At 45.6% G+C, this 27,759-nt stretch overlaps 1 protein-coding gene across 1 annotated transcript in view; it reads left to right on the top strand.

Moving 5' to 3' along the window:
- The first annotated feature begins 4,991 nt into the window (after nt 1–4,991).
- The window catches only part of LOC306960586 (piezo-type mechanosensitive ion channel component 2-like), a 116,695-nt gene continuing 93,927 nt past the window's right edge, over nt 4,992–27,759 (top strand). Inside the window, exons 1-6 of the mRNA XM_079553017.1 lie at nt 4,992–5,093; nt 10,952–11,044; nt 17,181–17,288; nt 17,383–17,425; nt 17,539–17,653; nt 27,288–27,462. Of these exons, the coding sequence (XP_079409143.1) occupies nt 5,030–5,093; nt 10,952–11,044; nt 17,181–17,288; nt 17,383–17,425; nt 17,539–17,653; nt 27,288–27,462 (598 nt within the window). The 5' untranslated portion in view covers nt 4,992–5,029. The remainder of the gene's footprint in view (nt 5,094–10,951; nt 11,045–17,180; nt 17,289–17,382; nt 17,426–17,538; nt 17,654–27,287; nt 27,463–27,759) is intronic.

The raw sequence follows: 27,759 nt of genomic DNA, 5'->3' as shown, positions 1-27,759 counted from the left end.
CCGGAAGTAAGGGATGCCGTCAAGCTGAAGAAGGAGTCCTACCTGGCCTTGTTGGCTTGTGGGACTCCTGAGGCAGCTGAGAGGTACATGCAGGCCAAGCGTGCTGCGGCTCGGGCGGTCGCGGAGGCTAAAACTCGGGTCTGGGAGGAGTTCGGGGAGGCCATGGAGGAAGACTATCGGTCGGCCTCGAAGAGATTCTGGCAAACCATCCGGCGCCTCAGGAGGGGGAAGCAGTGCTTCACCAACACTGTGTACAGTGCGGGTGGGGGGCTGCTGACCTCGACTGGGGATGTCGTCGGGCGGTGGAAGGAGTACTTCGAGGACCTCCTCAATCCCGTCGTCACGTCTTCCAATGAGGAAGCAGAGGCTGAGGACTCGGAGGTGGGCTCGCCCATCACCGGGGCTGAAGTCACCAAGGTGGTGAGAAAGCTCCTTGGTGGCAAGGCTCCGGGGGTGGATGAGATTCGCCCTGAGTACCTTAAGTCTCTGGATGTTGTAGGACTGTCTTGGCTGACACGTCTCTGCAACATCGCGTGGCGGTCGGGGACAGTGCCCCTGGATTGGCAGACCGGGGTGGTGGTCCCTCTCTTTAAGAAGGGGGATCGGAGGGTGTGTTCCAATTACAGAGGAATCACCCTCCTTAGCCTCCCCGGTAAGGTCTACTCCAGGGTGCTGGAGAGGAGGATCCGGCCGATAGTTGAACCTCGGATCCAGGAGGAACAATGCGGTTTTCGTCCTGGTCGTGGCACACTGGACCAACTCTATACCCTTCATCGGGTACTCGAGGGTTCGTGGGAGTTCGCCCAACCAGTCCACATGTGTTTTGTGGATCTGGAGAAAGCGTTCGACCGCGTCCCTCGTGGTGCCCTGTGGGGGGTGCTCCGGGAGTATGGGGTCCGGGGCCCTCTGCTAAGGGCTGTCCGTTCCCTGTATGACCGCAGCAGGAGCTTGGTTCGCATTGCCGGCAGTAAGTCAGACCTGTTCCCGGTGCGTGTTGGTCTCCGCCAGGGCTGCCCTTTGTCACCGGTTCTGTTCATTACTTTTATGGACAGAATTTCTAGGCGCAGCCAGGGGCCGGAGGGTGTCCGGTTTGGGAGCCTCAGAGTCTCATCTCTGCTGTTTGCGGACGATGTTGTTCTGATGGCTTCAACGAACCAGGACCTTCAGCACGCACTGGGGCGGTTTGCAGCCGAGTGTGTAGCGGCCGGGATGAGGATCAGCACCTCCAAATCCGAGGCCATGGTTCTCCACCGGAAAAAGGTGGCTTCCCCTCTTCAGGTCGGTGGGGAGTCCTTGCCTCAAGTGGAGGAGTTCAAGTATCTCGGGGTCTTGTTCACGAGTGGGGGACGGATGGAGCGTGAGATCGATAGACGGATCGGTGCGGCGTCAGCAGTGATGCGGTCGCTGTATCGGTCTGTCGTGGTGAAGAGGGAGCTGAGTCGGAGGGCAAAGCTCTCGATTTACCGATCGATCTACGTTCCCACCCTCACCTATGGTCATGAGATTTGGGTCATGACCGAAAGGACAAGATCGCGAATACAAGCGGCCGAAATGAGTTTCCTTCGCAGGGTGGCTGGGCGCACCCTCCGAGATCGGGTGAGGAGCTCAGTTACCCGGGAGGAACTCGGAGTAGAGTCGCTGCTCCTTCACGTCGAAAGGAGCCAGCTGAGGTGGCTCGGGCATCTGTTTCGGATGCCTCCTGGTCGCCTCCCGCGGGAGGTGTTCCAGGCATGTCCTAGTGGGACAAGGCCTCGTGGAAGGCCCAGGACACGGTGGTGGGACTATGTCTCCGAGCTGGCCTGGTGTCGCCTCGGGGTCCCCCCAGAACAGCTGGAGGAGGTGTGTGTGGATCGGGAAGTTTGGGCATCTCTGCTGAGACTGCTGCCCCCGCGACCCGGCCCCGGATAAAGCGGAAGAAAATGGATGGATGGATGGAAACACTGGACAGTTTTGTCCTGGTTAATGCTGAGATGCTTGATAAAGCTTTCTCCTCAGTGAGTTCCACCACATGTCTTTTGGACCCGGTCCCAACGCCGTTTTTTAAAACATTTTATGGATCTTTTAGAAATGAGCTTTTAAACATGATGAATTTCTCTCTTCAGGCGGGGGTCTTACCTGCTGCCTTTAAAGGGGTGGTGGTGAGGCCCCTGTTGAAGAAGAGCAATTTGGACTGTAAAGATCTTAACAATTTCAGACCAGTATCCAACTTACCACTTTTAAGCAAAATCTTAGAAAAACTTGTCTTTATCCAACTTAATGATTTTATTACTGCACATAATGTCCTTGAGAAATTCCAGTCCGGCTTTAGGGTAAACCACAGCACTGAGACCGCCCTCTTAAAGATATTAAATGTCTCCTGATGACACCAGGCCAATAGATGCACTTTTTAACTGCATTTTAGAATCAAATTCTGGATGGCAGAAAACTTTCTCCAGCTTAACCAGGACAAAACTGAAATGTTAATCATCGGCCCTGAGAGAGAGACTTTTACCCAAACTACAGTCACTGTCTCTGAATCCTTCCTCACAGGTGAAGAACCTGGGTGTGATCTTTGACTCTGAGCTGGTGTTTATTCCACACATTAAGAATATCACAAAGATAGGTTTTTACCATCTAAAGAACATAGCCAGAGTCCGCCCCATTCTCTCTAGGGCCAACACGGAGACGCTCATGCATGCTTTTATCACCAGTCGTATCCACTACTGCAATGCCCTGCTTTCTGGTCTTCCCAAAAAGAGGATCTCAGGTTTACAGCAGCTCGTGTCCTGACGGAGACCAGGAGGCGGGACCACATTACACCGGTTTTAGAATCGCTGCATTGGCCCCGTGTGTTTCAGGATCGATTTTAAAGTTCTTTTAATGGTTTTTAAATGTCTTAATGGTCTTGGTCCTTCTTATCTTTCAGAACTGCTTTTACCTTACGAACCTTCACGGCCCCTTCGCTCCTCCGGCAGGGGTCTCCTAGTTATTCCTAAAGTCAACAAAAAGACTCAATATTACGGCCCTCTGGAACCACCTGAGGAGGAGCTCAGACCTGAAGAGGAGCTCAGACCTGAGGAGGAGCTCAGGGCTGAGGAAGAGCTCAGGGCTGAGGAGAACGTTCATGTTTTTAAGAGCAGGCTCAAGACCCACCTTTTTAGCTTAGCCTTTAACTGACTAATCTATTTATAATCCTAATATATAAAATATATATATGGGAGGTTGTCCCAGGCGTATTGTTTTAAATGTTGTAATCTGTAAAGCACTTTGTGATACCTTTCGGTATGAAAAGCGCTTTATAAATAAAGTTTGATTGACTGATTGATTGATTGATTGATTGATTGATTGATTGATTGATTGATTGATTGATTGATTGATTGATTGATTGATTGATTGATTGATTGATATCAAGAAATCCTACCAATGGCTAGACAGAGCCGGACTAAAGGACAGCACAGAGGCTCATCATGGCTGCACAGGAGCAGGCCTTGAGCACCAGAGCAATAGAGGCCCAGATCTACCACACCAGACAAGACCCCAGGTGTAGACTGTGCAAAGAGGCCAATGAGACAATCCAGCACATAACTGCAGGGTGTAAGATGCTGGCAGGGAAAGCTTACATGGAGCGCCATAACCAAGTGGCTGGTATAGTGTACTTGAACATCTGTGCAGAGTATGGGCTGGAAACCCCAAGGTCAAAGTGGGAAACACCTCCAAAGGTGGTCGAGAATGACCGAGCCAAGATCCTGTGGGACTTCCAGATACAGACGGACAGAATGGTAATGAACCAATCGGACATTGTGGTGGTGACAAAGAGCAGAGGAGCCGTTGTGGTCGACATAGCAATACCAAGACTTCAACATCAGGAAAAAGGAACACGAGAAACTAGAGAAATACCAGGGGCTCAGAGAAGAGCTGGAGAAAACCTGGAGGGTGAAGGCATTAGTGGTGCCCGTGGTCATTGGGGCACTCGGGGCAGTGACCCCCAAACTGGAGGAGTGGCTCCAGCAGATCCCAGGAAATACATCAGACATCTCGGTCCAGAAAAGTGCAGTTCTAGGAACAGCAAAGATACTGCGCAGAACCCTCAAGCTCCCAGGCCGACGGTAGAGGACCCGAGCTTGGAGGAAGAAGAGACCGCCCGCGGAGGGTGAGGAAGAGTTATATATATATATATATATATAGGACAGACAGGACATTAGGTCCAAACTTCATAATCAACAATGAGCTGATCATTAATAAAGCTGTAGTATTAAACAATAGTCTCTATCATAAATGCTCGTGCTTTGCAATATAGGCCTACTGGACAAAACAAACTGTACTCCTCCAGTATAACCTAGATAGATGCGGAAGTCTATCGGCCCTTTAAAGTTTAAAACACGCATCGACCATCGAAGAACATTCTGATCCGAGAGTTTGTCCCTGAACCCGGCTCACTGCGGAGTCTACTTTTTACTGCGCTTTTGCAGCGGGCTGACTCCAATATCAAGAGACTGTGGGCCTTTGCGGTCAGCCGCGCTCTGCCTCTGATTGGTCCAGTCCTCAGGGGGAGGGGGCCAAGGCGCGCACAGCCCCAGAAACCCGACACTTTCTTCAACTTGGATCCGCGCTAGACGTGGACTGATCCCGGGGGGTTGTTTGTGTGAGGGATGCGGAGGAAACAAATAACAAGATTCACAAACTTTGTTGGAAGAAGAAACAAACTTCTCCCCCCCGCCCGCCCCCGCGCGCGTCCCTGTTGGCGCTGGTCCTGACGCGCCTCACTCATCCCCGGGACAGTCCAGAGTTGTCTGAGGATGAGAGCCTGCTTTTCTGCCGCCTGTAGCTGCATCAGAGGCGTCTCTCCTGCGAGCGGGAACGGTGTCGCCCCGCTGTGAGCGCGGAGCCCGTTCTGAGGGGCTCTGTGTGCGGAGGGTTGACGTGGACCGAGCTCTGGCCGCGGGCTGGGACCCCCTGGCAGGCGGGGAGCAGGCGGGGAGCGCACTGATTGGCGACAGAGGGGAGCAGTGTTGTTTGTCGTCCGGCTGAAAGTCTGCGCACCCAGGGCAGCATGTCCACGGAGCCGTACGTGTGCGCGTTCTTCAGGCTCGTGCTGCCGCTCACGCTCACCGCAGGTAAGAGCTTACCCAACTTCAGCCTACACCAACCCAGGTGTCCCGGAGAAGACCTTGAAATGCTTTAGTGTCAGAATACCGTATACTTTACGATTTGTATTGATTTGTTTCTTGAAGTACAGTCAAAGTATTGTATTCTGAATATTTAGATTACCTTCACATTGCTTTATAGCTATACAGATGTGGTATATTATGAAAAAAGGAAGCATCACCAAACCTTTCTGGCCATTTTCTTCTTTTCTCTCTCGACATCATCCAATAAGAAGCTTCATGACTGAGCACCACCATACAACACGATCCGTTACTCCCCAACACTGCCCTTTACCCAACCATCTCTGAAAATGTTTGTTTTTAGAAGTGCAGGAGTCAAACATAGGCTCTTGCCAACGTCAGGCCTTTCCTGAAAAAAAAATATATATATATATATATATTATTACAATAATGTAAGAAAGACGTGAAACAATCAGGACAATGTGGGGGTCCCGAGGGGTCCCCATACCGCTGGTTGGGAAACGCTGCGCTATAATTTGGGCCCAACAATGGCAAATGTATAAAGTGATATGATCATAAATCATGGACAAAACAATATTTCCCCAATATTTAAGTCACATGTGACGCCAGCCCCTGACCCACTGAGACAACAAGCCCCAACTGACCAGTGACGCTCTCACACATGGCTTTAAAGGAACAGGCCACCGTTTTTACATACTGAGATATGTTCTTACCTTAGCTTTGACGAGTTCTTTAGGACCTGTCTGGTCTTCACCCGTGCCTTCAGTCACGTAAACACAGCGCAGACGGCGTTAGCATTTAGCCTCTCCCTCTCTCCACTATAGCTCCAAAACAGGTCAAGATAGAAGCTACCAAGCTCTTCCACGTTTTCCCTATTGAAATATGGTTACGTGAAGTGTTCCACTACAAAGTATAATTACACAAAATTAAACAATGTGGATTTTCTAAGCGGATAAAAGGGGGAACTATATTGTAAGACGTAATAATACTAGGAGTAATTTGGCATCCGCACAGCAAAGTGAAGATTACTGCACGGATTTCGAACTACTCCTGGTATTATTACGCCTTACATTATAGTTCCCCCTTTTATCCGCTTAGAAAATCCACATTGTTTAACTTCACGTAACCATATTTAAATAGGGAAAACGTGGAAGAGCTTGGTAGCTTCTATCTTGACCTGTTTTGGAGCTATAGAGGAGAGGGGGAGAGGCTAAATACTAACGCCGTCTGTGCTGTGTTTACGTGACTGAAGGCACGGGTGAAGATCAGACAGGTCCTAAAGAACTCGTCAAAGCTAAGGTAAGAACATATCTCAGTATGTAAAAACGGTGGCCTGTTCCTCTAACTAACTCAACAAGCTGGACATCAGAAACTAACAGAGGTGGGCAGAGGAGCCAAGTACAGTAAGTGTTGCTTTTAAATAATGTCCCTCAAGTGGAAATACAAATGTATTGGCCCAAATAAGAGTAAAAAGTACTTGAGTTGCTTGAGTAAGTGAGTTTGAACCAAAAAGTATTTCATTAGTGATTAGCTAGCAAGGAAAACAAATTAGTGTGGTATAAAAAGCAGTGACAACCAGCCCCAGTTTCCCCTACAACAGGGCAAGATCATGAAGGCCAAGTCCAGACTAAACCAGGGCTGAAGGGGGGTTAAAAAAAAAAGAACTCACCTTGGACTAAATGAACCTAACTTGGACTAAATAATGTCTAACACAGACATCAGGTGATGAAAGGCTTCAGCTCCCATTCCGCTGACTGTAGTTTAGTATTTGCCTAAAAAACAAAGTTACAACAAATGACCAACGTTTAAACAGCCCGAATTGCTCAGTTCTGGTACTTTGAAACCATTGTTGAAGTCTTGGGTAAACTGACATTGTTAACTCAATCAAATCAGTTTTACGTTACTCGTACAGACGTAGTTTAGTGGTAGAAGGAGTTTGTCCGTGCAACAAATGAGAGTTTTCATTGTTTTTGTAAAATTTCAGTCTTTAGAAATGGTGACTTCTCGTTTTTGGTCAGGGGTCTGTCAGAAAGTGTAATGTTATCACTTTGGTTATGTGGGTAAATACTACATTACATTCACTAGAATAAGAGTAACCCTGTTGTCTGGTACTGTTGAACCATTATTTGTTCCAATTATTTGATTGATGTATATATATAATCCATGTCAGCTGCCTACGACATGTCACCTACACCACCAGGTGACACGTCCGAGGTCACAGGCAGTGATAGTGACACCTCTCTGTTGAACGCACTGAATGAATTCTATGCTCGCTTTGTCATGGACCACATCAAGCCTGTTCTCCCTCCCACCCTGGACCTGGTTTTAGACTTTAGCTCAGCATTCAACACTATAATCCCACAGCAGCGAATACACAAACTGCTCCACCTGGGGGTCAACACGTCACTGTGCAACTGGCTGCTGGACTTTCTGACGGGGAGACCACAGGCTGTACGTGTCCTCCAGAACCCTCACACTGAACACGGGGGCTCCCCAAGGCTGTGCGCTGAGCCCCCTCCTGTTCACTCTGCTGACCCATGACTGCGCTCCAAAGTACGACTCAAACCTCTTCATCAAGTTTGCAGACGACACAACAGAGGTGGGCTTCATCAGCAACAGAGACGAGTCAAACTACAGGAGTGAGTGAGCGGTCTGGTCATGTGGTGCACACTGAACAATCTCTCTCTAAATGTGGAGAAGACCAAAGAGCGCGGGTCCAGCTCCTCTAACAATCAACGGTACTGCAGTGGAGAGGGTGACCAGCACTAAGTTCACAGAGAAGCTCTCCTGGACCATGCACACTACATCACTGGTCAAGAAAAGTAATCAGCATCTGAGATGCTGAGAAGAGCCAGAGTCCCAGCCTCCGTTATGTGCAACTTCTACTGAGAGACGATAGAGAGCATCCTGACCAGCTTCATCACTGTGTGGTTCTTCTACAGAGGGACTATAGAGAGCATCCTGACCAGCTCCATCACTGTGTGGTTCTTCTACAGAGGGACTATAGAGAGCATTCTTACCAGCTCCATCACTGTGTGGTTCTTCTACTGAGGGACTATAGAGAGCATCCTGACCAGCTCCATCACTGTGTGGTTCTTCTACAGAGGGACTATAGAGAGCATCCTGACCAGCTCCATCACTGTGTGGTCCTTCTACAGAGGGACTATAGAGAGCATCCTGACCAGCTCCATCACTGTGTGGTTCTTCTACAGAGGGACTATAGAGAGCATCCTGACCAGCTCCATCACTGTGTGGTCCTTCTACAGAGGGACTATAGAGAGCATCCTGACCAGCTCCATCACTGTGTGGTTCTTCTACAGAGGGACTATAGAGAGCATTCTTACCAGCTCCATCACTGTGTGGTTCTTCTACAGAGGGACTATAGAGAGCATCCTGACCAGCTCCATCACTGTGTGGTTCTTCTACAGAGGGACTATAGAGAGCATCCTGACCAGCACCAGCACTACCTGTTGCTGAAGGAGCCTCCAGCACATTGTGAGAGCAGCGGAGAAGATCTGTGGAGCCCCTCTCCCCTCTATGAAGGAGATAAGGAGATGTACTCCACCCGTCTCACCCGCAAAGCCGTCAGAATCACCAGGGACCCTTCGCACCATCACACAGTCTCTTCAAGTATTTGCCTTCAGGGAGGAGACGGCAGAATCTACGGGTCAGTTCCAGTCGACTGAGGAGCAGTTTCATACACCAGACCATCAGGAAGCCGAACTCTCCCATCCACCCCTTACTCCCCACCCCCTGCTCCACAATAAGACCGAGAGAATGAACTATTTCGATTCACTGTGAAATGAATTGACAATAAAAATCTTTGAACTTTAGGTTAATCTCGTCCAACATTTAGGTTAATTTGTCCTATTATCCATGTTAAATCCATATTCATTTGAAAACATTCATCTTGTGTGAGTCGACTTCTGCCTATTCCTTTACAACATGTCATGACTTCACTTTATGTATGTTTTCTGGAATGTCATTTGAACATTTTAAAAGAAAAGTTTGGCCTGAATCCAGACTGGTATGGAGACAAAATATGTTTATGTAATTACACAGTTGGTTCCAAACTACATTTTCTAATATTTTGGTCTGTAGTTATTTATGTTGTGAATATCACCATTCTTATACAAAGGTGTGCTTCAATGATATGGGGGTTGTACATGTTATGTTAAAAGGGAGTAGGCCAAGACATTTAAGGCAATTTTTAAGAATTTAGTCTCCAATTCATCTGGGCCAGCGCTCGTTTCCGAGTTTAAGCTGTCAATTATCTCCTGAGCCTCGAGTGGAGTAATATTCTGAAAGACAAAAGAATTCTCCTTAGTAGAGAAAGGGAAATCCCAATGTGAGGCTGAGGATTCGAAGTAACAGAAGAGAAATGATCACTAAAGGCATTAGCAATTTTTGAGGGATCTTTTACAATATCATTATCATTTTTTAAATAATCAACCTGTTTTTTGGAAGATTTATCAACAAGCAGATTGAATCTATTCCAATTTTTTTTAGGATTATGAAAATCAGTGAATAAGCTATTTACCTTTACGTTTCTTGTTTTTGTTGTTTTCTAAAAACTCTCATTAAATCTACATTAATCCAGGGCAAATATTTCCCTTTTACTCTGATGACCTTCAAAAGGGGCACGTTTATGACCGTGGAAACGTCAGTGTAAAAACAACTCCATGTATGAAATCTATCTCAGCTGATATTACCTATATCTATGAACTGCTCTGAATTCAAATTTCTGAAGTGTCTGATCTGAAGCGTTTTAGCAGCATATGAGCATTCTCAGATAACACACCCGATGAGACGTTTAAACGGACCTGACACTCTTCTTGGCCCAGTTGGACCCGAGTCATTCGTTTCCATGTCGACACATCTGGACCAGGCAGACCCAGACCCCTGACACTTCTGACCTCTGCCCCCAGTCTGAGACCTGTCTGGCTCACACAGGACGCCGTGACAGGCTCAGCACAGCCCTTTTTCCCAGAGTGCGGGTTAAAGGGGAGTTTTGGAAGGACTTCATGTGTTTTCGTCGGGTTGGGAGCCGTTACCATGAATACAGCCAGCAGACCTAGCAAGGACCTGATTATGTCACTGCAATGATGTTGTTATTGAGAAGCCGACAGAAGAGATGAAACTGTCTGAAGCACTGAGCTACTGCTGCTTTTTCTATAAATACCAAATATTGATAGCTGGAGCATCTTGAGACATCACTAAAGAAAGTTTCTTAGTGTTTTCTGGTCAAAAATAAGTATGAAAAATGTACATTTTATGGTTGTAGATAGTGAATAGTGCAGTACAGGTATCAAAGAATGCATTGTTCAGGAGCCAGTATCGCAATCCAAGCAGTGTTTATAATATACATGTACTAAACGGAAACCCCACCCTTAGTCCAGAAGTTGACTGAGACACAAAGCTTTTTCTATTATTTATTTAAAAACTTTCTGATTGGAAGAGGACAGAGACGATAAAAGCTGAAGATGCAGCTGCATTTGGAGAATAGAGACGATCATCTCAAATTGGACCAAAAGAAATTACTTAAAGGAACAGGCCACTGTTTTTACGGAGATATGTTCTTACCTGAGTTTAGACGAGTTGATGCGTACCTGTCTGGTCTTTGTGCGTGCGCTCAGTCACGCAAATAGACCAAAGATGTTGTTAGCATTTAGTCTCTCCTCCTTTCCTCTATGGGGTCAGCAGCCAATCAGTGAGCTTGTGTCCCGACCGCGCACATACTAAACCTCACGTCACACGTCAACATTTAGAGTTTGTTTTCAAAGAGCTGAGGGTGATTCAGCCTGGATATTTATTTACAATGAGCTAATAATGTATCTCTGTTACAGCCTCCAGCGTCCGCTTCAGCGCCTTCTCTCTGGTGTACGTCACACTGCTGCTACTGCTGCCACTGCTACCTCTGCCAACCACCCCCAACACAGGTATGACCTCTCCCGACCACCCCCAACATAGGTATGACCTCTCCCGACCACCCCCAACACAGGTATTACCTCTGCCGACCACCCCCAACACAGGTATTACCTCTCCCGACCACCCCAACACAGGTATTACCTCTGCCGACCACCCCCAACACAGGTATTACCTCTGCCGACCACCCCCAACACAGGTATGACCTCTCCCAACCACCCCCAACACAGGTATGACCTCTCCCGACCACCCCCAACACAGGTATTACCTCTGCCGACCACCCCCAACACAGGTATGACCTCTCCCAACCACCCCCAACACAGGTATGACCTCTCCCAACCACCCCCAACACAGGTATTACCTCTGCCGACCACCCCCAACACAGGTATGACCTCTCCCAACCACCCCCAACATAGGTATTACCTCTGCCGACCACCCCCAACACAGGAATGACCTCTCCCAACCACCCCCAACACAGGTATTACCTCTGCCGACCACCCCCAACACAGGTATTACTGACTAAAAAACAATTTGAAGCTGTGTATTGCGTCCCAACCGTGCAGGGTGAAGCTGCTAAAGGGCCCATCTCACCAGAGAGAGTTGTGGAGTCCGGCAGTCTCTGCAACGTCTCCACAACCTGGACTGATTGAGAGCATACAAAGGGTCTAGCTAGAGACTAGCTGGAGGTGAAAGACGCTGCTAGTCACTGAGCTGTCTCTGAGACGTCCCCTGGCAATAAGGCGGGTCTACGCGGTTTGACGCTGCTATGGCAACATTGTAAACACTATTTGTTGTCCTCAACCTGTGAGACATTTCTGTGATGTCCATGCAATGTCGCCGACACCTCGGATGGAGTCTTTTTGGTATCCGACACGTCTTGGGAACAGGGATGTCACAGAAACGTCTCACAAAACACAACTGTTTGACACTGCGTAGACCTCTTAGGAGACCATGTGGAGACCTCTTGGAGACCATGTGGAGACCTCTTGGAGACCATGTGGAGAGCATGCAAAGACCACATAGTGACCTTTTCAAGTCTCCATGTGGTCTTTGCTGAAATTGAACCTGTCAATTTTCACCGAGACTACCTGGAGAATCGTCTTATTGCCAGGGGACGTCTCAGAGACATCTCCATGACCAGCAGCAACTCGAGTCTCCAACCTGTCTCCAACAAGTCTCCAACTAGTCTCCAGTCCGGTGAGATAGGTCCGTAAGTCAGGGCAATATAAAGGATTTGTGTCTCAAATCTACTGGAGCCACTCATGAGTCACAGAGACGTTAATGGTTTGGAGGTTCAGCCCAGAGTAAGAGCATGAATGAGATAGGACGTGGTTTATTTTGGCAATATGACTCATTTGGATGATGCATGCTTGTATAACTTTGGTCATTGGTCAGATTACAGGTCAGAATGTAAAATAACCTGAATAGCGGGAAGAGGACTTGATTCTAAGTCAGGTTTCCCAGATTATTAATATGAGCAGAAGTATTTTGGTTTTAGATGGTTCAGTCGGAGGAGGTTTTGTGGCATCTATGGATATGGTGCTATTTAATAACATGGCCAAGGGGCGCATTAAAACTAGAAACGAGTCGAGGGTAGAGCCCCCCTGTCAGTGGAGCTGAAGAGGAGGAGAAATGATCAAGTACAAGTGGGAGAGAGGCATGAATCCAGGACAGGGCAACTCAGTCCAGTTGATAACTTTCAATCTGTTAGCATAATGTTCCATCCATTCCACATTATCGGAACAGACAAACACATACAAACACATACTGTAGATATATACCGTGAGAAAATCGAATGAACAAACACTGTAAAACAATGTAATCTGATATGCCGTGTGAGTGACAGCCGAGCTCCTTGTCTGACTCCTCGGTGACTAGACCAGAGTCCCAGTGCCGGGAGTTCCAGTGGGATGAGCTCACTGACAACAGCTGCTTCACCTGTGTCCTCATCCTGTGTCATCACAGTACACGTGTTAGTGCACAGCCCCAGACACTGTGGCTGTTTCCCGAGGCTGAGGTACCTGGCCTTGCCTTGGTTTGAAGTGGGCGTGGTCAGGCAGGCACATCATCACTCGCCGCCCACTCCAGTGTTCAAGTGGTCTGGAGGTACTGGAGGTGTCCTCCCTTTGCTTGGCATGTGGGTACATCAGTGTAGCCTTCACTGCCTTGTTCAAGCCAAGATTACCCATGATGCACCACAGCTCTCAAGAAAACAAGAAAGAATAAAAGGTGGTGCTGGCTTGTGTGACTTGTGAAAGCACTTAAACTCCACTTTTTAACAGAAAAAATATATACTTTTACTAGTTTAATGGCTCGGCAGCCAGTGTTCATGTCAGTGCAATGTTTTTGTCAAGATTTGGTCAAATAATTCATCTCCACTTTAGTCAGTAATAGAGAATAATTTGTTTTGTTCACTTGAAATGTATATAACTGGATTCAAACATTAAGACAAATGTCACTGCTTCATGGAGCAACATAGTACATTTAATTTAATTTAATTAAATTTAACTGATATAAAGCACTTTCAAATGTTTATTTGTAAAGTTTTTAGTCCCAAGTTTTCTTGTGTTTTTTCTGATCGGTTTCATTGTCTCTGTGTAATTATTAATTTTTAGTGGGTAAAAATATAATTACTTTCATCCCCCAGCCCTTAAGGCATAAACCCTAACTGTCATGCAGTAGACTCTGACACCCAGCCCTGTGAGTGGAGCATGTGTGAGGGATCCAGGTTGAGCTGTCGAGGGGTAAATGCCCGGATCCCAGCCCTGTGAGTGGAGCATGTGTGTGGGATCCAGGCTGAGCTGTCGAGGGGTAAATGCCTGGATCCCAGCCCTGTGAGTGGAGCATGAGTGTGGGATCCAGGCTGAGCTGTTGAGGGGTAAATGCCTGGATCCCAGCCCTGTGAGTGGAGCATGAGTGTGGGATCCAGGCTGAGCTGTCGAGGGGTAAATGCCTGGATCCCAGCCCTGTGAGTGGAGCATGAGTGTGGGATCCAGGCTGAGCTGTCGAGGGGTAAATGCCTGGATTCCAGCCCTGTGAGTGGAGCATGTGTGTGGGATCCAGGCTGAGCTGTTGAGGGGTAAATGCCTGGATCCCAGCCCCGAGTGGAGCATGAGTGCGGGATCCAGGCTGAGCTGTCGAGGGGTAAATGCCTGGATCCCAGCCCTGTGAGTGGAGCATGTGTGTGGGATCCAGGCTGAGCTGTTCAGGGGTAAATGCCTGGATCCCAGCCCTGTGAGTGGAGCGTGAGTGTGGGATCCAGGCTGAGCTGTCGAGGGGTAAATGCCTGGATCCCAGCCCTGTGAGTGGAGCATGTGTGTGGGATCCAGGCTGAGCTGTTCAGGGGTAAATGCCTGGATCCCAGCCCTGTGAGTGGAGCGTGAGTGTGGGATCCAGGCTGAGCTGTCGAGGGGTAAATGCCTGGATCCCAGCCCTGTGAGAGGAGCATGAGTGTGGGATCCAGGCTGAGCTGTCGAGGGGTAAATGCCTGGAGGCGACGGCTCGTGTCGGAGCGTGCCCAGACTCACTGCTCTGTGATTGTGTGTAAACACAACACACACTACAGGGTCACATACATGCTGGAGTCAATGGACTTTTCTGGCCTTTGTTAAAATGTTTTTCCCTCTTGAACATTTTTTTGAGTGGTATTTAGCGTAGTTGATGATTTTGTATGAGTAATTCTGCTTTTCATATCCTAGACTAGAGTATTGGTGTCCCCGACCTTTTTTTTTTTTACAACATGAGCCAGAGTCAAGTCCAAGTGACAATCACTGAGGACTAGTCAGTCTAAAGTGTGTTTATTAAAGTGTTTGGTCTAATGCTGTTTAATGCTAATGACTTAAATCATGACAGGTCTGAATCCAAGTCCTCGGCACATGGGTATGTGTTTTTTGTGTGTTTTTTATCCAAATCACTGATTGTTCAAATGTGACTCATGAAGCGTGTGGAGAAATATAGAAAGTCTATAGGGAGTGACTTGGACAGGTCTGATGAGGGACAGGGTGGAGGTCCTTAACGTACGGAGGAGCAAGGACTACACACATGGAACACTTATAGCAGGAATATCCTCATAATGTTCATCAGTCTCAAGAATTTTGCAGAAGTGACTTTATTCTGGCATCATCAAGTAGCGACACTGAGGCCTTCATCGGGCAAATGTCTAATTGTGTGATGTCTGAGTCTCCGGGAGGCACACACCAGTGGTCCCTCGCTGTAACACGCTTCACCTGCCGCGGCCTCGCTCTTTCGCTGATTTATTTTTTGCACTATTTTGGCTGCTTTTTTGCAGTGCATGAACGCCATACGTGCATTTTGTTGTGCGTCCTGACTGGCTGATCGCAGAGTGAGCCTCCTCTCGTTGCATGAAGGATCTTTGTCTTTGTCCGTCAACACATCAGTGCACATAAGGATCAGGTCCGACTCCGCGTTCACTTTCTCTGAACTTTTCCGTGAAAATAAACACCGCGAGCATGTGGCGCTGGCCTCAGCGAAACACTCGCCTTCTGAAGCTGAGACTGCTACGATAAACTTTAGTTGTAGCTACGATTGTCTCTTAGTTTGAACCAGCGCTCAGCGGAGACGAGAGCAGATCACGATGTTTCCCCATGTCTGTGATGTGAATCTAAAAATCACACAGTGACACCAGGCATAAGGAGAACCTGTGTGAGCAAGTGTGTGGTGACGGGCTTTACAGCCTTTAAACAAATATAATCATATATAGCAGCATATATAACACGCGATAAATGAGGGAACACTGTACTCCAGCTTTCAAATTCATCACCAGCTTTAAATAAGAGCATTCAGAAAGACACTGTCAGAGATCCGGACTGAGACTCACGTCAGATACCAGAAAAAACTCACTAATAATCCTTTATAAAGTATTTTTTATAAACGCTTTGCCCTTTAAATACATAAATACAAATACTATTTCCCAATTAGCCTCCGATTAACAACCTGATGATATAATAACATAAGCATCAAATTGGTTCTGTCAAGCCTGTTGTGAGCTGCTGTCCACTGGACTTGCACACATGGAAGTGGAGAACTGACAAAATTGGTCAAAATAAAATGCACATTTATTTCTCTGGAAACACGTTCACCCAACAGTGTCCAGACATGGACATTCTGCTACTGTTCCACTCACAAGTTAAGCTCAGGAGTGGTTTTGGTGACACAATCCTGAGAGTATGTAGTGGAAGACAAAAAGTAGATTAAAAAATTAGAATTTAAAAAAATATTTCCATTTATCAAATGCCAGAAGAATGAGACACAATTTATTTGTATTACTTTTTACAATACCAAAAGTTTACTTACATTTCTTTAATATTTGGTAGAATTGCCTTTAAACTGTATATTTTGGGTCAAACGTTTTGGATTTCTTTCCACAAGCTTCTCACAATAGTTGGATGAGTTTTGGTCCATTCGTCCAAACAGAGCTGGTGTAACTGAGACACATGTGTACATGCACATGTACACGCGTGTCTTTTCAGCTCTGCCCATACATTTTCAACTGGACTGAGATCAGGACTTTGTGATGACCACTTCAAAACACTGACTTTGTTTTCCTAAAGACACTTTGTAACCAGTTTGTCAGTTTGCTTTGGATCATTGTCCATGTGGAAGACTCATCTGTGCCCAAGCTTTAACTTCCTGCTCATGTCTTGAGATGTTGCTCAAATATTTCCACATAGAGTTCTTTCTTCATGATGTCATCGATTTAGTGAAGTGCACCAGCCCCTCCCACAGCAAACAGCCCCACAGCGTGATGCTGATGACTGGACATTTACATCATTGTTTGAACCAATGAACCTGAACCTTCGTCTTGAAATTACACCAAGGATGAACCAGACTTGTGCTTCCCATGTCATGACATCGTCATCTGGGCTTTACCAAACTGTTTAAAGGTATAGTGATCTTAGAGGATATAAACGGCTGACTTTGTAAAAAGTAAAAAACCGTTGTGTAGAAAATTCTATCTCTCATAATTCTGGAATTTGACAAAGAGAAATATTTTTTTTAATTCTCGTTGTCCCAAGGAAAATAAAAGTTAATTGTGTTTTTTATGTCGGACAGTGAGAAAATGTGTCTTTTTCTGTAGTGTATGTAAACATATGGTTCTTCTCACTGTATGTGTGGTATGCATGTGTGCAGGGAGCCCCGCCCGCTGTGTCACCGCCGTCTGTGTGTCCAGTCTGCTGTTCCTCCTGCTGCAGTGCTTCTTCCAGGTCACCACCATCACCCTGCAGCCGGACTACAACTGTACGTCACAAGCACTGGCACACCCAAGGGTGCTGAAATGTTGAATTCCACAAAAAAAACAATACGTGTTAACCTGTCTCTGTGTTGCGTTTAGGTACCTCCTGGCAGCAGGCGCTCTCTCAGCTTGGACTCATCGGGTAAGACCACTGTGCGAGGAACTTACTCCCCTCCTCCATGAGCCGGCGAATGTCAACATGACTTCGGCTGCACGACTGTGACTCCAGTTGAAAAGTGTCCCTCTGTCTTCCAGACTGGCTGGCAGTGATGGCGGCTCCGTGGTGCGACACATTGCCCCAGACTTGGCTGTGCTCTTAGTGGGTCTGTTCACCTGGAGGCTCAGCTCCAGACTCGGACCTCCCCCTCAGGTACTGTAGAGCCTTCTGCACAGCTTCTGACTCTTTCCTTTTTACGAGCTGCACTGGGAATCGGCTGCAATTGTCTGTTCTTTGTTACCATCAGTTTTGTAGTTCTTAGCTTTCAAATGACACATTACACTGGCCTATAGGCTGTGAACTCCAGTCGAGAAGCTTTTAGATTTGGGTAAAGCTGAACTGGGGAAGCTGTGCTCAGTTAAAGTGGGGGTTAAGAGGTTAAAGAACAGTGCGACGTGAATGAGTTGGTGATACAAATGTACAATAAAACAGCAGATGTAAGGTAAGAAAGAATGTCCTTCAGGCGCTCTACTTTACCCATTCATCTATAAAATCATGTACTATAGGGTCCCCTCTGGATTCTGAGGAGGAAGGCGGCTGTCCACTGCAGCCGGATGTCTGAGAGGGCAGTCCAGACGTAACTTCATTAGTACAGACTCAGTCACAGTCACCTGAGGAACTGCCCGTACACAAAGAGAGCCATTTGTTTCCATTTGCTCTGGTGCTGTGCTCTGCTCCCTCCGTTTAAGGCTGACCAGTCGCCCACTCGCAAACAATGAAAAATCACTTTCAATTCAGTTTTCTTTATTGTCTATTCCATCACATGTAGCGCACAAGACCCACAGTTCTGTGCATCACACATGACTTTAAGGGATGTCATTTTTTGAGGACGTCCACATTCGATCTCTGAATGCGCAATCGTTTTCCTCCAATCATGGTGGGGACAGACAAGGTTCTATGATGGTGGGACGATTTTGTCCTTGAGACTTACTTGACCAATGAAGCTAAAATCTTGGGGGTTGGTTCAGTGTTTTAAAGGAACAGGCCACCGTTTTTCCATGCTGAAATATGTTCTTACCTGAGCTTAGACGAGTTGATATGTACCTGTCTGGTCGTTGTTGTCAGCATTTGGCCTCTCCCAGTATATTCCTATAGCTCCAAACGGGGCTGAAGTTGGAAGCGACCATGCTCTCCCACAGCCACAAGGTGTCCTGTCCCTTTAAGGCCACTGAGCATACAGGGGCTGGAGGATTTGACTCCTCTTGGACTTGCACCTTCACTTGGACTTGACTTGAGACTTGCATTTAGTGACTTACTCCCACCTCTGATATTTATGTGCAAAGTATAGAATCACATGCCTGAAGTGTTGCCTTGGCACATTCACGTATTTTTGAGTAATCTGTAAAAACTCTGATGGCGGCCATTTTAGGGATAGGTTTGCCTGAGTCCTCCTAGGAACGCCCCCATCTCCTGGAGACGCTTCCGAGCTTTCGTCACCAGCCGAGTACCCAACCACTGCTCCTCAGCAGAACCCCCTCCCCACTGATGCCACAGACAGCGTGTGGAGGGGGCGTGTCGGAAAGGCTCAGAGGTTCTTAAAGAGACAGAGGCCTATTTCAAGACATTCGCTACAGCCATTTTGAGAGAGACAAGGCAGTTATTCTAATTTACTGCATTTACAGACCAACAGAAAGTTTCGTCATCATTGTAGTGTAATATAGACTGGTGCTATGTGATTGAAAAAAGCATAATACCCCCTCTTTAATATTGAAGCTGCAGTTACGTGCAAGACCTGAGGTGGCAGTAGTGAGTATGAAAATGACCAACTTGTATCTAGTCTCTCAGCAGCTTGTCCCCCCAGTTGAGAACCACTGGGTTACACCATAAGGAGGACAATAATTTAATACATCTCATCATTTTGAAGGATCTTGGTTATGTGGGTGTGGGTGCGTGTGCGTGTTTGTGTGTGTGTGTGTGTGCATGCGCTTGTACGTGTGTGCGTTTGTGTGTGTGCGTTTGTGTGTGCATGTGTGTGTGCGTGTGGGTGTGCATGTGTGTGTGTGTGCTTGTGCGTGTGTGTGCGTGTGTGTGTGTGTGTGCGTGTGTGTGTGTGCGTGTGTGTGTGTGTGTGTGTGTTTGTGTAAGAGGAGAAGCTTGTTCTAACGTAGTTACACAGAAGAATGGCCCATTGCTTCATTGATCCACGTTTATGATCCTTATTGCATTAATCAGCACAAACATATTCTTCATAGATAAACTAATACTGGGCATGGACATACATGGACATACATGGACATACATGGACATACATGGACATACGTACATGGACATACATGGACATACATGGACATACATGGACATACGTACATGGACATACATGGACATACATGGACATACATGGACATACGTACATGGACATACATGGACATACATGGACATACGTACATGGACATACATGGATATACATGGACATACGTACATGGACATACATGGACATACGTACATGGACATTCTGGACATACATGGACATACGTACATGGACATTCTGGACATACATGGACATAAATGGACATACATGGACATACATGGGCATACATGGACATACATGGTTATACATGGACATGCACGGACATACATGGACATACATGGGCATACATGGACATACATGGTTATACATGGACATGCACGGACATACATGGACATATGTGGACATACATGGACATACATGGACATACATGGGCATGCATGGACATACATGGTTATACATGGACATGCATGGACATACATGGACATACATGGAAATGCATGGACATACATGGACATGCATGGACATGCATGGACATACATGGTTATACATGGACATGCACGGACATACATGGACATGCATGGACATGCATGGACATACATGGTTATACATGGACATGCATGGACATACATGGCTATACATGGACATACATGGACATACATGGACATGCATGGACATACATGGACATACATGGACATGCATGGACATGTATGGACATACATGGACATACATGGACATGCATGGACATACATGGACATACATGGACATGCATGGACATACATGGTTATACATGGACATGTATGGACATACATGGCTATACATGGACATACATGGACATACATGGACATGCATGGACATGCATGGACATACATGGACATGCATGGACATACATGGTTATACATGAACATGCATGGACATACATGGCTATACATGGACATGCATGGACATACATGGACATACATGGACATACATGGACATGCATGGACATACATGGTTATACATGGACATGCATGGACATACATGGACATACATGGACATACATGGACATGCATGGACATTCTGGAAATACATGGACATACATGGACATACATGGACATGCATGGACGGACATACATGGACATGCATGGTTATACATGGACATATGTGGACATACATGGACATACATGGACATACATGGTTATACATGGACATGCACGGACATACATGGACATATGTGGACATACATGGTTATACATGGACATGCATGGACATACATGGCTATACATGGACATACATGGACATATGTGGACATACATGGACATACATGGACATACATGGACATGCATGGACATGTATGGACATACATGGACATACATGGACATGCATGGACATACATGGACATACATGGACATGCTTGGACATGCATGGACATACATGGTTATACATGGACATGCATGGACATACATGGACATACATGGTTATACATGAACATGCATGGACATACATGGCTATACATGGACATGGATGGACATACATGGACATACATGGACATACATGGACATGCATGGACATACATGGACATACATGGACATACATGGACATACATGGACGTACATGGACATACATGGACATACATGGACATACGTACATGGACATACATGGACATACATGGACATACATGGACATACGTACATGGACATACATGGACATACATGGACATACATGGACATACGTACATGGACATACATGGACATACATGGACATACGTACATGGACATACATGGATATACATGGACATACGTACATGGACATACATGGACATGGACATACGTACATGGACATTCTGGACATACATGGACATACGTACATGGACATTCTGGACATACATGGACATAAATGGACATACATGGGCATACATGGACATACATGGTTATACATGGACATGCACGGACATACATGGACATACATGGGCATACATGGACATACATGGTTATACATGGACATGCACGGACATACATGGACATATGTGGACATACATGGACATACATGGACATACATGGGCATGCATGGACATACATGGTTATACATGGACATACATGGACATACATGGAAATGCATGGACATACATGGACATGCATGGACATGCATGGACATACATGGTTATACATGGACATGCACGGACATACATGGACATGCATGTACATGCATGGACATACATGGTTATACATGGACATGCATGGACATACATGGCTATACATGGACATACATGGACATACATGGACATGCATGGACATACATGGACATACATGGACATGCATGGACATGTATGGACATACATGGACATACATGGACATGCATGGACATACATGGACATACATGGACATGCATGGACATGCATGGACATACATGGTTATACATGGACATGTATGGACATACATGGCTATACATGGACATACATGGACATACATGGACATGCATGGACATGCATGGACATACATGGACATGCATGGACATACATGGTTATACATGAACATGCATGGACATACATGGCTATACATGGACATGCATGGACATACATGGACATACATGGACATACATGGACATGCATGGACATACATGGTTATACATGGACATGCATGGACATACATGGACATACATGGACATACATGGACATGCATGGACATTCTGGAAATACATGGACATACATGGACATACATGGACATGCATGGACGGACATACATGGACATGCATGGTTATACATGGACATATGTGGACATACATGGACATACATGGACATACATGGGCATGCATGGACATACATGGTTATACATGGACATGCACGGACATACATGGACATATGTGGACATACATGGTTATACATGGACATGCATGGACATACATGGCTATACATGGACATACATGGACATATGTGGACATACATGGACATACATGGACATACATGGACATACATGGACATGCATGGACATGTATGGACATACATGGACATACATGGACATGCATGGACATACATGGACATACATGGACATGCATGGATGGACATGCATGGACATACATGGTTATACATGGACATGCATGGACATACATGGACATACATGGTTATACATGAACATGCATGGACATACATGGCTATACATGGACATGCATGGACATACATGGACATACATGGACATACATGGACATACATGGACATACATGGTTATACATGGACATACATGGACATACATGGACATACATGGACATACATGGGCATACATGGACATACATGGACATACATGGACATGCATGGACATGCATGGACATGCATGGACATTCTGGAAATACATGGACATACATGGACATACATGGACATACATGGACATACATGGACATACATGGTTATACATGGACATACATGGACATACATGGACATACATGGACATACATGGACATACATGGGCATACATGGACATACATGGACATACATGGACATGCATGGACATGCATGGACATACATGGTTATACATGGACATACATGGACATACATGGACATGCATGGACATACATGGACATACATTGGTTATACATGGACATGCATGGACATGCATGGACATACATGGACATACATTGGGCATACATGGACATACATGGACATACATGGACATACATGGACATACATGGTTATACATGGACATGCATGGACATACATGGACATTCTGGACATACATGGACATACATGGACATACATGGACATGCATGGACAGACATACATGGACATGCATGGACAGACATACATGGACATACATGGACATGCATGGACATGCATGGACATACATGGGCATACATGGGCATACATGGACATACATGGACATACATGGACATACATGGACATGCATGGACATGCATGGACATACATGGTTATACATGGACAGACATGGACATACATGGACATACATGGACATGCATGGACATACATGGTTATACATGGATATACATGGACATACATGGACATACATGGACATACATTGGTTATACATGGACATGCATGGACATACATGGACATACATGGACATACATTGGGCATACATGGACATACATGGACATACAGGGTTATACATGGACATGCATGGACATACATGGACATTCTGGACATACATGGACATACATGGACATACATGGACATACATGGACATACATGGTTATACATGGACATACATGGACATGCATGGACATTCTGGACATACATGGACATACATGGACATACATGGACATTCTGGACATACATGGACATGCATGGACATTCTGGACATACATGGACATGCATGGACATACAATACATGGACATGCATGGACATTCTGGACATACATTGACATACATGGACATTCTGGACATATGTGGACATACATGGACATTCTGGACATACATGGACATACATGGACATACATGACATTCTGGACATACATGGACATACATGGACATTCTGGACATACATGGACATACATGGACATTCTGGACATACATGGACATACATGGACATACATGGACATTCTGGAAATACATGGACATACATGGACATACATGGACAGACATGCATGGACATACAGTACATGGACATGCATGGACATTTTGGACATACATGGACATACATGGACATACATGGACATGCATGGACATACATGGACATACATGGACATGCATGGACATTCTGGACATACATGGACATACATGGACATTCTGGACATACATGGACATGCATGGACATACAGTACATGGACATGCATGGACATTCTGGACATACATGGACATACATGGACATTCTGGACATATGTGGACATACATGGACATTCTGGACATGCATGGACATACATGGACATACATGGACATACATGGTCATACATGGACATACATGGACATGCATGGACCACATACATGGACATACATGGACATACATGGACATACATGGACATACATGGTCATACATGGACATGCATGGACATGCATGGACATACATGGACATACATGGACATACATGGACATACATGGACCACATACATGGACATACATGGACATACATGGACCACATACATGGACATACATCGACATACATGGACATACATGGTCATACATGGACATACATGGACATGCATGGACATACATGCATATATATCCATGCATGTCCATGCAAATTAATCACACATTTTCATGCAAATTAATCACACATTTTCATCTATTCTAAATGTCCCTTAAATTATAATTTTTAATACTCTAATATTCTAAACTGATTCCTCAAATATAGAGCAAACTTGGGGTGCGGGTCAGTCGGGTTAGAAAACACTTTTTTTCCTACATCAGTGTCTTACAACCTGAAGTTCATTCTTATCCATGAATGCCACTTAGAGGAGGCGATGTTCTGCTGAAAGTCGAGTCTTATGGGGGAAACGGTATCATTAGCATGTTTTGTTTTACTGAGTTTAGAGAAAAGAGTTGAGCTGCTCCAAATGTCTGCACAAAGCCAGTGCACAAGCACATGACAGGCAGACAAGGAGACAGCTCTTACTGACCTGAGGAGAGCAGCTTCGTAGCGTCAGGTAAAGGCTGCTCCACTTTAGTTCCAAACCGACAGAAAGAGTTGTGCAGTTGTCAGTGTCTGCTCCTCATCTGTGTCCTCAGCAGTGCAGAAGCAAAACAAACCAGCAACGAGTGCTATTTCTCTTCCTGTAAACTCGCGGTCACGTGACGTGTTCCCGTTTAACTGTCAGGCAGCAGCACCGACAAATTAGTCGCAACATAGAAATGTACCCAGTTAAAATGGATTTGGTATTAACGGGTTAATAACACAATATTTTAGACCGCACTAGTAGAAATATATATAGGTCGACCGATGTGGGTTTTTCTAAGGCTGATGCTGATGTGCACTGCATGACGGGTATAGGACTGATTTATGCAGCACATTCATGTTTAGTAGGTACATTAAAGCCACACTGCAGAATGTTTTACCCAATAAATGAATTTTAAATACAAGCATTTATGTTATGACAGATATTTTCATCATTGAAAAAGGCCTCATAAATGTTCAAACAAACGTGTGCTTTTGCTGCGAGCGGTTCAGCTTTCCTATGACATGACTGTAACTTTACCGGGAGTGGGTGTGTCTCTAGCTCGTCTCCAGATGGAGATGTGACTAAAGAATTTGAGATTTAAAGGTAAGGTCCTCATCCAAATCCATTCTTTGCTTACCCACTGCAGTAATAGTATTTTCTGTGTCGAGCTGCTCATTAAGAGCATGTTTTGTATTGATGGCAACTGTCTAGTCCAAAATGTTACACAGTGTGCCTTTAAAGGGGGCTTGTCAAAAATCCGCAGATTCCAAAACAAAAACATGGTAAGTGTCTGTCTCTTATGGTTCTGAAATGATGAGCAAAATAAACAAAAAATATATAAATAGTTACAATCTGAGCTCTTTCCAATGCAACAATGGGAAGTTGCTATCTCTTTCAGTTCTGGATCGAGCACTGCTCTGTCGGACGAGGGCCTGGCTCGGACAGAAAAAAAACGTCCAGATCTGCTATATTCTGGAGATATCGGCCTTTTCATCGACTGATATTGGCCGATGATAAAAAAACAACAACTTAATATCGGCTTGCACCCCCTGAGTTCTGTATATGAGAAAATATACAGAACTCAGGGGGTGTTTATTCCACACATAAAGAATATCACAAAGATCATCTAAAGAACATAGCCAGAGTCCGCCCCATTCTCTCTCGGGCCAACACGGAGACGCTCATGCATGCTTTTATCACCAGTCGTATCCACTACTGTAATGCCCTGCTTTCTGGTCTTCTCAAAAAGAGGATCTCAGGTTTACAACTTTTACAAACTTCATCAGCTCGTGTCCTGACGAAGACCAGGAGGCGGGACCACATTACACCGGTTTTAGAATCGCTGCACTGGTGCACCCGTGTGTTTCAGGATCGATTTTAAAGTTCTTTTAATGGTTTTTAAATGTCTTAATGGTCTTGGTCCTTCTTATCTTTCAGAACTGCTTTTACCTTACAAACCGTTACGGCCCCTTCGCTCCTCCGGCAGGGGTCTCCTAGTTATTCCTAAAGTCAACAAAAAGACTCATGGTGAGGCGTCTTTCCAATATTACAGCCCTCGCCTCTGGAACCACCTGAGGAGGAGCTCAGGGCTGCAGAGAATGTTCATGTTTTTAAGACCCACCTTTTTAGCTTAGCTTTTAACTGACTAATCTATTTATAATCCTAATATATAAAATATATATATGGGAGGTTGTCCCAGGCGTATTGTTTTAAATGTTGTAATCTGTAAAGCACTTTGTGATACCTTTCGGTATGAAAAGCGCTTTATAAATAAAGTTTGATTGATTGATTGATTGAGAAAAGCTTTATGTTGCCATAGGAGAAACTTTTTCATGACTTGATGTTTGTCTGTCGTGGTATTAATAATAATCATTGCTTTGACCTCTACTTGAGTATCATTAATGAACATTACTCTTATGTGAGTCAGTATTCAGCTTCCCTGCCCTGTGTGTCTGTGGATGCCAGGAGCAGGATGGAGATGCTGTGTTGGGGCCGGAGGTTGCGGGTTCAAATCCAGAGCCGAGTCAGAGCCGGGTTCTGCTCGAACTGGACTCGCTGTTCAGGCAGATGAAAGACTGGGCCACGAACCTGAGCGCGACGGGAGGCCGCGTCCTGCTGACCGCTCTGCTGGGCCTGACCGGTGAGGAACATCCGCACTACTCATCCCGGGACACATCCCCACATCCACCAAACTCATCTGAGCTGTATTTATCAGTGAATATACATTAGACACTTCTGCTGTAAAAACGTTTTCTCTCATTGTATGTTTTCATACATTTTCATAGCATTTTGCTAATATTTTCAACAACAAAAGCTCCAGTTTAAGCACAACACACTATTGTTTGACAGGCTGCAGAGCTTGTACCTGACTCTAGTGGCTGAGGAATACAAAATCCTGTGCTCTTAGCTCGCTCAAATACTGTAAAATACCTGCATG

Source organism: Gobius niger (assembly GCF_951799975.1).
Source record: "Gobius niger genome assembly, chromosome: 3".
Classification (NCBI taxonomy): domain Eukaryota; kingdom Metazoa; phylum Chordata; class Actinopteri; order Gobiiformes; family Gobiidae; genus Gobius; species Gobius niger.
This window is presented reverse-complemented; position numbering and strand designations above follow the sequence as displayed.